The 12479-nt window shown below is 39.6% G+C and overlaps 1 protein-coding gene across 2 annotated transcripts in view; it reads left to right on the plus strand.

The window, feature by feature from the left end:
* Positions 1 to 11702, plus strand: part of Itgb1 (integrin subunit beta 1) — a 47995-nt gene extending 36293 nt beyond the window's left edge. The window contains exons 12-16 of one of the 2 annotated variants that reach the window (NM_017022.2): positions 567 to 805; positions 1010 to 1232; positions 2892 to 3124; positions 4430 to 4596; positions 10544 to 11702. In NM_017022.2, coding sequence (NP_058718.2) covers positions 567 to 805; positions 1010 to 1232; positions 2892 to 3124; positions 4430 to 4596; positions 10544 to 10609 — 928 coding nt within the window. In that variant the 3' untranslated portion in view covers positions 10610 to 11702. Of the gene's footprint in view, positions 1 to 566; positions 806 to 1009; positions 1233 to 2891; positions 3125 to 4429; positions 4597 to 5352; positions 5435 to 10543 lie in introns of those variants that run through there. The other variant, XM_063277783.1, reaches the window with a different exon arrangement.
* The last annotated feature ends 777 nt before the right edge of the window (positions 11703 to 12479 follow it).

The raw sequence follows: 12479 nt of genomic DNA on the forward strand, positions 1-12479 counted from the left end.
TAGACCTGTGTGTAAATTTACCCTTATCTAAGGCTAGGTCTATTTTCAGTTTATGTACTCAGTGAATTTTCTAACTTTTGGGATTGTAGGCATTGCTATTTTTTTGTTAACAGTTAGACCTTTGCTTCAAATTTAGTGGCAGGTAGTCTGTAACGGTAATATAATTGAATTATTTGAGAATGTAGCCAGATGTACACCTTTAATCCCTGCACTTGGGAGCTAGAGGCAGGCAGACCTCTGAGTTCCAAGTTAGCCTGGTCTGTTTCTTCCAGTTTTGTTGTTTGTTGCTGGAGTATGTTTTCATTTTGCTCAGAATGGTTCCTTGCTGAAGATGAAATTTCCCCAAGGCCCCTGTATATTCTATAAGAACTTGAGTGTCTCCTGCATGTGTGTGTGTGTGTGTGTGTGTGTGTGTGTGTGTGTGTGTGTGTGTGTGTGTGTATGAACACAGTGCACTTCTCTCAGGTCTGTATATGTAGAGCGAGCATCCCTCCCTGATACTTTGCTAGTGTGAGGAAATTGTTGCACTTCGTGTTTTATGTGACTGTGTTTGGATTTCTCTGCAGGTGCAATGAGGGTCGTGTTGGGAGACACTGTGAATGTAGCACAGATGAAGTGAACAGTGAAGACATGGATGCTTACTGCAGAAAAGAGAACAGCTCAGAGATCTGCAGTAACAATGGAGAGTGTGTCTGTGGACAGTGTGTGTGCAGGAAGAGAGAGAATACAAATGAAATTTACTCCGGCAAATTCTGCGAGTGTGATAACTTCAACTGCGATAGGTCCAACGGCTTAATCTGTGGAGGTGGGTCAGCACCAGCAGTAGCTACACACACAGTTCCTCTGAAGAGTCTGTGGGTGAACACACAGAAAGGGAAGGTGCAGGAGTTAGGGCAGGCTTTCCATTAGATCTGCTTTCTTCTGTGCGGTGGCTTGTTTTTAATTTGTGAATAATTGCTGTGACGATTTATTTTACCATTGTTTTGAGAAATGATCTTTTTCATTGCAGGAAATGGTGTGTGCAGGTGTCGTGTCTGTGAATGCTATCCCAACTACACTGGCAGTGCATGTGACTGTTCCTTGGACACTGTTCCATGCGTAGCGACAAATGGTCAGATCTGCAATGGCCGGGGCATCTGTGAATGTGGTGCTTGTAAGTGCACAGATCCCAAGTTCCAAGGGCCAACCTGTGAGACCTGTCAGACCTGCCTTGGTGTCTGTGCAGAGCATAAGTAAGTACTGCCCAAGGGCTTCACGCGGTCACACTCACTTTGCTGACCCCAGTGCCTATGTTACACCACTAGAGCCAGAGGAGAGTGCTGATCGAGTGCACTTCTAAGAGAATACTGGCTGCTTTTTATGTACCATTTTTTATGTCCTAAAAATTCTTAATAATTGTGTAGGAATGAAGTGTGCCATGAGAGTTGTGCTGTTTTGTTTGTTTTTAATCTGAAATCACTATGTAATAAGTCTGTGCTGTTACCTTATTTAATCGGCACTACTGTCCTTTGTTTTTAAGGTTTAGTGTAGAGATAGAGCTCTGAGCTCTACCACAGAGGCTTATACTCTAGTCCAGTTGCTATCTTTTGCTTGAGGAGAATGGAAGGTTTTCTCCTTGGTAAATTATTATACTGATACTATACTGCTTAAGATATTATGGATCTATGTTACATATTTGATGTCATATAGGTCCAGTTTTATTACCTATATCTTAATTTTGTGTTGTAGAGATGTATATCCATGCATGTGTATATTTATGTATATCCATGAATGTATATATATTATGTAAAGTTATGACAACTTTAGTTATTTCTCAGGTGCCTTCTACCCTGCCACCTCTATTTACCAGAGGGGTTTTCATTGACCTGGAACTTTGCCAAGTAAGCTAGGCCAGGAATCTGTCTCTGCCTCCTAGCACTGGGATTGAAAACACGTGCCTCCATTACTGGCCTTTTCCATAGGTTCTAGTGATCAGAATTCAGGTCTTCATGCTTGTGGGGCAGGTACTTTTCTGACTAAACAATCTTCCAGGCCCCACCTTTATTTCTTTATCATGATTTAATTTTCATTTTGGAGACTAGCATTTTCTTTTTACCCTATTAATGAGAAATTTATTTGTAAGAAAAATCCAAGTGTTAGCATTGACTAAGAAAATGTATTTGGTTTACTTAAAATTGCTATAAATTTGAACTGCTAAAGTTCATTAAAATATGTTAAATTATGTTAATTTTATATATCTATATAAATTCATACACAGTGTAGAATGAGAGAGAGACCTTGCTATTGAGCCTAGGCTCTCCCAGAACTGGAGATTATTCTGCCTCAGCCTCCTGAGCATGCTAGGACTGCAGATGTGGCTACCACTAAGGGCTTAGTCTAGATTTTAATGTATGTCCCCCAGGTCTGCAGTGTGCTAGTTGTTAGTTTGTACTGGAGGCTGAGCAGTTCCCCATAGCTAGGAAGTAAGGTTTGTTAATCAGATGTTGGGTGAACTCTTGATAAGGCCTGGTGTTACTAGGCCCCATAGGCACTGGCCTTTACTGAAGTCTTTATTCTTCCAGTGGAGGGCACATGCTTGCAGGCAGCTTCTGTAGCCAGAGGCTTCCTGGGTGCTTTGCTACAACCAATGGTTAGTCCAAGGTGGGTCTGGAGAATTTGTTACCTACCCTTTTATTCTTTGACTGCAGCTTTGCCAGCCAGGGTGTTGCTGACCTTAGTGGCAGTGGCTTGGCCAAGGCTGCTGGAAACCAGGATCTCTTGTGGCACATATTACCTCTATTTCCTCTGAATTTATATTGCCCTTAGACTGGTATGGTTATTAGTTTAGCACGTGAAGTATTCTAAGCAAAATTCATCTTAATACACACTAAGTGTAATGATTTCTGTCTTAGAGAATGTGTTCAGTGCAGAGCCTTCAATAAAGGAGAAAAAAAAGACACGTGTGCACAGGAGTGCTCCCATTTCAACCTCACTAAAGTGGAAAGCAGGGAGAAGTTGCCCCAGCCTGTGCAGGTGGACCCTGTGACCCACTGCAAGGAGAAGGACATTGATGACTGCTGGTTCTATTTCACCTACTCAGTGAACAGCAACGGTGAAGCTCACGTGCATGTTGTGGAGACTCCAGGTAGAAGTCCAGGATGCGTAGCATTGCTTCTTACAGTGCCTTGTTTCTATTCCGAGGCATTGCCGGGGCTCTGGCTGCAGGAACAGCCTGTATTCTTATCTTACTATTTATATTAGGTTTATATTGGGATATTTTCTTCTCAAAGCTTAAAGTAGAATTTTGCTAATTATATAGCAACTAAAGAAGGAATCAAGTTTTAAGTAAATGCAACCCAAGCTATATTGTTGTGATATTTAAATCTGAGCTCAGTCCAGCTTTAGGTGCTCGAAGAAGGTATCTTAAAGATATTATCAATGTTGAATTTGTTCAACTTCCCAGGAAAGAAGCACGTTTCACCTTTGTTTTCCTAGTAGCCTTTATAGATTCTTTGTCACTCTATCAGGTTTTTGCTATGAACTCATTTTAGACATGTGGTAAGCATCTGTTTAGGGTTATAAGAAATGCTTCAACTTTGTAGCTTTTATTGTTTTTAAAAGAGAGGACAACTTTGTGGAGTTGTTTCTCTTGTCCTACGGGTTCCTGAGAATCAAACACGTGGTTAGCCTTGTTACCAAGTGCCTTTACCCACTGAGCCCTCTTGTGGTCTCTGCATTGTTCTGCAACACTAGACAGCCTCTATCTTTTCATTGCCTTAGCAATTTTTTCAACACGGGCTTTGTTGCTGTTTTTGTGGTGTTATGCAGTGAACCCAGGTGTTGCAATAGATCATGGCTTCCTGGTTTATTTCTACAGTGTTAATGACTTCGAAGGTGTGACTGCAGCCTTGCCACTTGAATGCTAGCCTGTGTCTGGCCAGTCATCTTTACTACTGTCTTTTGTCATTGCTTAGTACTTTATAGTCTTAACAGATTATTTTTAATTATATATAAGCTTTTTATTATTTTTGATGCCATTATGATTTTTAATTTTTTTTAGTCTTCAGAAAAGAAATATATTCCATAGCCCCCAAATAAATGACCTACTGATCATATTTCCTACAGTTTTATAAGCTCCCTCGTTAGAATCTAGTAGTTTTTTGTTTGTTTGTTTGTTTGTTTGAGATCGGGTCTCAACTTGTCTGGCCTGGAACTTACTTTGTAGACCAGGTTGACCTCAAACTCATGAGGTCCATCTTGAGATTAAAGGTATGTGCCACCACACCTGGCCTGGAACTTAGTAGCTTTTAAATAGGTTTTTGGGACAGTGCAGTCTCTTGAGTTTGCAGCACTATTAATTTTGTTAAGACCCCATCTAGCTCTTTGTGGTCATGTGAACTTTGTGTAAACTCAGTCTTTTTATGCTTATGATTAACCTTTTCGTTTGTAGACTGTCCTACTGGTCCCGACATCATCCCAATTGTAGCAGGCGTGGTTGCCGGAATTGTTCTTATTGGCCTTGCCTTGCTGCTGATTTGGAAACTTTTAATGATAATTCATGACAGAAGGGAATTTGCTAAATTTGAAAAGGAGAAAATGAATGCCAAGTGGGACACGGTAAGTTATGAAACATCTATGAGAAGTAGGTTGGTTCCTGAAGTAAGTGTAACTTACTAATGGTGAGGCTGACCTTTAAAGTCCTCTTTAAATATTTTATTTCACCCAAAGTTCAAAATTCAAAGAAATTGCATTTGCTGAAAACCAGAAGCCTCCTATTCAATTAATAATTTAGGAGAATATGATATTTTGTGTATGTAGTGGCCAATATGTTTTAGTTCTTTAGTAGGTCAGATTCTAACTATTCTCAGCTCATTTGTCTGATATAAAATAGAATCTTAAATGACTTCACCAACATCTCAGGCCACACTGTAGAAAACTCCTCTTCCCCTCCATACATTCATTATGATTCTCTTCATATGATTTCTGGGATACACAACCAAACCAGTATTTCTAAGACTAGCATGAGGGGAGGGCTGACCAGAAGATGGGGTTACAACGGGCCTTCTTAGATGAGGTCTAGGTGTGTTTGTGCATTTGGAAATACTCAGCCTGAACTTTCTTCAGATTGCATTTCTGTAAAATCTTGCTTAATAGAAACACAGGCTTTGACTGATATGTGCTGATAACTGGTTTCAGAATAGAATTGTGTGATTGGATAAATGTTGGCCCTTTAGATTCACATTTTGACACAACAGGGTTTTTTTTTTTTTAATTTAGACATTTTAGAAGTATAGAAATAGAATTCCAGTTTATGTCAATACATATCAATTTTCTTTCTGAAGAAATCACTAGAAACTATTTCTTTCACTTTAGCAAGAAAATCCGATTTACAAGAGTCCTATTAATAATTTCAAGAATCCAAACTATGGACGTAAAGCTGGTCTCTGAGTTTCCGTTCGTATTTCTTTTCACTCTCTATCCTTGCATGTGAATTTCTGTCTGTCTCTCCCTTTTTTTTTTTTTTTTCTGCACCATGTGTGTGTCTCAGCACTACTGCTATTTTTGTTTGGCTTTATTTTATTTTATGGCTATGGGTGGCTTGTCTCATATGTTAACTTAGTGCTTGGAAGGACTTTACCAAATAATAAGGTATAGAGGCTGCCCCTGTGTTGGAGAGAAAGCAATGCTTTGCAGCCAGGCAAGACCTGCTTAAGGAAGTAGAGCAGCCCAGAGCTCTGTTACCTCCCTGAGGCTCCTCTCAAGTCTGCGGCAGGGAGGGTGTTAACTGACGCTGGGCTGCAGTGTACTATCGATCTCCGATGCAGTCCTGTTCCAGAAGGTCATGGCAGATGCTGAATTACTTCCTGAATTGAATAGTGAAACTGTTCACAGTTACAATTCATTTTACCCATTCTAGGAAGATTCTGAGACTTTTTTTGTTCTTGATTATGTGGAAATTCCACTGAGAAGCAGAATACCACCGAGTGTTTCTTTTTAGTTATTACATGGTTCTGACTTTCAAGTTTAAAACTGAAATTTTTGTTGCTTATTTTTATTTTATTATTATCATTTTTTTCTTGAGAGAAGTATTTAATATTTAGCCCTGGCTATCTTTGATCTTGCTGTGTAGACCAGGCTAGCCTTGAACTCACATAGATTTACCTGTTTTTGCCTCTCTTAAAACTTCCATAAAAAAGGCTGATTACATTTAGAACCAAATTATTTTCTTGTGGATTGGAAGAGCCCAGGAGAATTCATGTTTTGTTGTTTCCACTTTCTGTCAACAGAGACAGTGTTGGCAATAGCTATAGGGTTCCCCGTGCTTTAGGAATGGTTCTCAATTCCTTATATTTTTTGTTACTTGTGAGAATAGTGGGGGTTATCTTTATTCTTGTTTTATAGAAGAGAAGACTGAGGCAGAGAAACCAAGTTCACACAGCTAGTCAGTGAAATGATATTTATGTCCCTATCCTCTGCCCTGCACCCATTAGCAATCACATTCTTTAGGAAACAGTTAACCTGGTCAGGAAGAAATAGAACACTTTACAGAGCTGCCCATTTTGACAGCTGTGTTATGATTTGGGGTAATGTAATGAGAATCTCTTACACACTGTGTGACAGCATCACCTGTCACTAAAAAGCCATGGACCTAATAGCTGAGGCAGGAAATATAGAAGGTAGGACATCCAGCAGAGAGGATTCTGGGAAAGAGTCAAGAGCAGGAGATTTACCCTGAAGTCAGATGGATGAAACTGAGAGAAACCAGACATGTAGCTGAATTCAGGTTAGAATAAATGGGTTATGTAAGTTATGAGCTAATTGGGAAACAAACCCATGCTTATGGTTTTATTCATAAATTATTAAGTCTCATGGTCATAATTCTGGGAGCACCTAGGGAGAAAAGCTCATGCTACTCTGTTGGACAAACATAATAGGAGAATCACTTTCCTACTACATAGAACTCAGCACAGCTGTTACGATTACTTTTATTCTGTTATTGAACTTGGAAAGCAAAATTGAAGGGCTTCAGGATGTATAATCACTTAATCTGTGAATCAGTCAGTTAAAAAAATAAGATTTTCAGAAAACCCTAAATAAGAGGATGTTTTATATTTTTAAGGAACATAGGAAGTAACAGCAATACTAGAAATCATGATATTCTGTATCTCTTTTCCTGCTAAGAAGCTTTTATTCAAGGCTAGTTTGTTGGTAGAAAGTTATTGTTAAACTCTTGTGTGTGTGTAACTTGATACATTCTTTCACTCTCACCTGATACTTTACAGAACTTAATTTTTATAGAAAAACTGAATAGCCAGTGAAATTAGTGGGGTTTTATTTATTTTCTTTGTGGACACAATCAGGTATTAACCATTTCATGTAGTTACTTTCCACAGAAGACTTTTCCTGAGATAAGTTATTTGCCCTTCCCGTACATTTAATGGCACTTTGAGTAGTATTAATCAATAGTTACTATTTATATTTAATGTTTATATTCTTGATTTAATTTCTGGCTATCATACACCTTCTTCAGCTAGAATAAGCATTTCATACAATTAAAAAAGCAAGGGTTTCTTAAAATTTATTTATATATTACTGAAATCTAAGAAATTTTATGGCTATAGATTATTCCAGGATGTTTTCTTAATGAATATGAACAGTAAAAATTAATGAGGGCAAAACTATCAGAAAAAAATCACATAAAAACATTTTTTGTGATATGGGACCAAGGGTTCTCACCAATTAATTACACCATTAGCATGCACCGTAATTATGTAAGCATGTAAGACTGCCATGTTGGGACACTGACAGAATTGTTAGGTTTGTCCTTCCCTGCTGTGAATGACAAGCCTCCGAGTTTTCATTGCATACCTCACATAAGTAATTCACAGCCACCACTGCCAGCTGTTCCTAGTAGACCAAGAGGGACTCACTGCAAAGGAACCTACACTTTAGGTGCAAATATGCCTTGGCTTCTTGGGGCAGGGGCTGTCTGTCCCCTGACTGATGGAACTAATCTGATTTACTTTAGCTTACCTTCATTAAACTGATACCTAATACATACGTGAGTTTATCTCTAACTTGCATGTTAAATTTTTGTTTGGTTGGACTTTGACATAGTGAATATAAATGTTAGTGTGTATGGCAAACCAAACTTCTCCAAAGGTAAGTGTTTTCCATATAAATTCTGCTTTAGACTCCATGACAATAAATATTGAACTTCTCTCCTTTTATATTTTGCTTTATGTTTTGTTCACTTACAATTCTTAAGCAGTATTAGATTTTGTTGAATGTGTTAACTTAGAGACAATTAAATAGTAGTTTAGTAGCCTAATATATTTGATGCATTTCTAGCATCACACCCAGGAAGTTGTAAGAAGTTACCCGAAGGAGGGATGCTGTAAGCCAGCGAGCTGAGACCTTGAGATTCTAAGCAGTTTTGTCGTCAGTGTAATAGAATGTTTGTTGATGGCGCTTGTATTACCTACTTTTTCTGTTGGTCTAATGAGAAAAGATTTACTCAGGTTCACAGTTAGAGTGTACAGTGTCATAGTGTTGGAGTTTGGGGCACCTGGTCAAATCAAAGTGAAAGTGACAGATGCTGGGGCTCACTTTCTCCTTTTATACAACATTCAAGCTCAGGAAATGACTCACTTTCTCCTTTTATACAACATTCAAGCTCAGGAAATGATTCTACTCACAGTGGACATCCTGCCTCAATTAATCAAGACAAGGCCAAAGGCCCACATGATTTTATGTTGAGATTAAAGTTTGCATTCTGTTGTAAAATACCATGACCAAAAAGCAACGTGATGAAAGGGTTTATTTTGTTTAACTGGTACAACCTATCATCAGAAGAAACCAAAGCAGGAACATGGGGGCAGTCCCCTGGACACAGGAACTAAAGCAGAGACCTCCAGAGAAGTTCTTACTGCTGTGCATACATTCCCTGGCATGCTCAGTTAACCTTTTGTATACAGCTCAGGCCTACCTGCCCAGGAGTGGCACCACACACAGTGGGCTGGGCTCTCCTAACCAATTAGCAGTCAAGAAAATGCCCACAGGTCAGTGTGTTGGAGGCAATTCCTTAATTAAGGTTTCCTCTTCCAAGGAGACCTTAGTTTGTATCAAGATGACAGAAACTAACCAGCATCCCACTGTTTGAGGAGTGGGAGTGAGTGATCAGGTGTGTGGTCTTGTTCTGCAAGTAATTTACAAAGCTGCTGCTGTCTTGGTAGATGCTGACCTTGATCTTAGGGCTAAGCCCACACTGCTTTCCTCTTCTCTGCTCCATTCCCAGCACCTCAGAACACGTTTTAAATTTCAGATGAAGCATATGTGTCTCTACCTTGATATGGTGTTCTTTGTTCTATACTGTGGCTTGGTATTTGCTTTTTAGTAATTTATTTGTAGTCAGTTTCCCTATGGAAGTATTCTTAAACTTCTCATGTTCATCCCTCTTTCTAGTACTCTTCATATTATGTAATTCTATTTTGAACTGTCAGATCACCTTATTTCATATCTTCACACACTATACTGTACTCTTGTCTTAGTGAGGGTTTTACTGCTGTGAACAGACACCGTGACCAAGGCAAGTCTTATAAAGGGCAACATTTAATTGGGGGCTTAAGGTTCTGAACCTTACAGGTTCAGAGGTTCAGTTCATTATCATCAAGACAGGAACATGGAAGCATCCAGGCAGGCACGGTGCAGGAAGAGTTGAGAGTTTTACATCTTTATCTGAAACAGGCAGCTAGTGGAAGACTGACTTCCCGGTAGTTAGGGTGAGGGTCTAACACCTACAATGGCCCACAATGACGTACCTACTCCAACAAGACCGCAGCTTCTAATCTTGCCACTCCCTGGGCCGAGCATAAACAAATCATTACAACTCTCTTCAAGGGCAAAGTATGATTATATAATTATGATTGCTATTGTTCTGCTTAAAGTACCATGGTATATTTTTCAATCGTGAGAAATGTTTGTGGTTTTGAGTCACTTGCTGAGTTTGTAGCGGTTCTCAGTCAAGAGTAGAACTGTGGTCAACATTACCCTTAGGCTATCGAAGCATGGAAATTAGTTAACATTGTAAGCATAGTTTTGGATTGTGACTTGATGGACACGGTGCCTTGGGTGACACTGGCAGACATATCCAGAACTCAGTTCTGTAGAACTGATATTTCAGGAGCCATCTCCTCTGGATGGAAGTCAGCCACCCTATGATAAGCACTTAAGCATTAGAGTGTCAGAGTTAGGTTTCTAGTGTTCCTTAAGTTGGTACCAGATTTTCAGAGGCTGATGGCAGCTGTACAGGTTCTGTGTGGAGGCCATTTGTGAGGCAGCCCCCCAGGGATGACGACTGGAGTCAGCACAATATTCTAATACTGATACTATTGGTCAGGGCTGTCCTTCTCACCACTGTGTCAGATTTTTATCTTTGCCTTCTAATCTAAACACTGTTTGACACTGGACTTTGGAAGACACTTCTTAAGACAACTGCAGCTTTTAACCTTGTTTTGGAACGCTGTGATTTTAGAGAGTAACTGGTAATTTGTGTTTGTTTTAGGGTGAAAATCCTATTTACAAGAGTGCCGTGACAACTGTGGTCAATCCGAAGTATGAGGGAAAATGAATCTTACTCAGGCGGAGTTTGCAACACCAAGCTCACAGCAGCAGCATCTTAGTCACAGTAGGGTAGCTTTGGGGCTCTGTGGCCAGGGGTTTATTCACATGCAGGTTTGGAAAATGTACAATATGTATAATTTTTAATTTTTTATTATTTTGAAAATAATGTTATAATCCATGCCAGGGACTGACAGAAGACTTGAGAAAGGATCTTTAATCCTTATCAGCTGAGGTCACAGCGTGCCTTTTTAACCCTTCCTCCCGGACCCTTGGAATCAAGCTCTTACTAGATTGAATGACACTGCTGGTGCTAATGCCGGGCACAGCTGAAGTAGCAGCATCACAGCATCTGAACCATGACTGATTCTCAGCTTTACAGAGTGGCCAGGACTAGTTAAACAGAATCAAAGAACAGTCCTGCTGGTGGCTCTGGGCTTTGTTCACCCTCTGGCTGCCCACTGGGAATTCTCAATGATGCGTGCGGAAGACAAGTGTGTTGACAGTTTCCAATTAAAATAAATTTGACACAGTTGATTTACAAGTCCATTGGAAAAATTCTGAGATGTGGAAAGGAAAACTTAGCTTTAAAACCTGTGTGCCATTGTGAGTTACTTGATCCTGTAACTCCCAACGCCTTCTCTTTATAAATCCAAGCTTGGATAAAAGTACTGGGAACTTCTCTGCTAAAAAGTCCCTGACTTAGCACTATTTACATAAGGCCATAACTTTAGTAGCATTGTGGAGCAGGGGCCTGTTCTGCTTTGTTTTTCTTTAATTCCTGGTGCTCCTTTATCACCTCTAATCTCTAATGTGTCTGTTTGCAATTTGGGGGTCAGACTCTATTATAACCTTTTCTTTTCTGTGGCTGTACATTTGCCTTTTTCACAAATACTGTAAGCCGTCCTGCTGCTTGCAGGACTGTAGGGCCTGGGCAGGGCCCCTCAGCAGCAATTCGACCACTGTGCACCTCCTGCACGTGCCTTCCCTGCTGTGCTCGCCCTGACTCAAGCTAGTCACCACCTTGTTTTAAGTGCCTTTTAATTTTGACAGTGCTGTTAACTGAAGTTATTTATTAAAATAAAAGGCCTAAAATACATTAAGTGATTCGTTTTGACTCTATTTTTGTTGGTTTTGTGCATGTAATTTTTATGTGGTAAAGATACAGCGGAGAAACCTACGTCTCAAACCACCTAAGCCAAAATGATTCATTTTAGACATGCGGGGAGTGGATAGTAGAATAGATTGCAATTAGGAGGAGTTTTATTCTTACGTTAGCAGAACTTTTTATGAACATCAGCATAGACGATTAGATTCTGGAGAGCTGATATTTAAGAGAGGGGTAGTATTTCCATCCTTAGGAAGAACTAGGGAAATCTTAACTTTCATTTGGTTTTAGTTTATTTTTATGTAAAACTGTTTCCAAAAAAGCAGTTGTGTAATGTTTAAAAGAGCTTGGGTTAGCAAGATGCTTTAGTGGGTAAATTTCTTTCTATGAAGGCTGATCTGGTCAATCCATAGAACCCATGGAATAGAGAAACAACTCCAAAAGCTTACCTCTGACCTACACACATATGCTGTATCATGTGCCCGTACCCCAACTGCACAACACAATAATACTTCAAAAAAATTAAAAAGAAGTATGTGTTTCCTCCTTGGATATACAACAAATGAAGAAGTGAGGAAGGAGATGGTTAGATGTTTCCATCAATGAACCACTGAGGTGGTTTAGTGGATAAGGTGCTTAATTCCTAGGGCCCACATGGTGGAAGGAGGAATCTGAATTCTAAAACTTGTCCCCTGTCTCACACATACACATGTGTACCCACATGCACCCCCCACCAAGCACACAATAATAAATAATAAGTGTAGCTTTAAAA

Source organism: Rattus norvegicus, chromosome 19, assembly GCF_036323735.1.
Source record: "Rattus norvegicus strain BN/NHsdMcwi chromosome 19, GRCr8, whole genome shotgun sequence".
NCBI classification, from domain to species: Eukaryota; Metazoa; Chordata; class Mammalia; order Rodentia; family Muridae; genus Rattus; species Rattus norvegicus.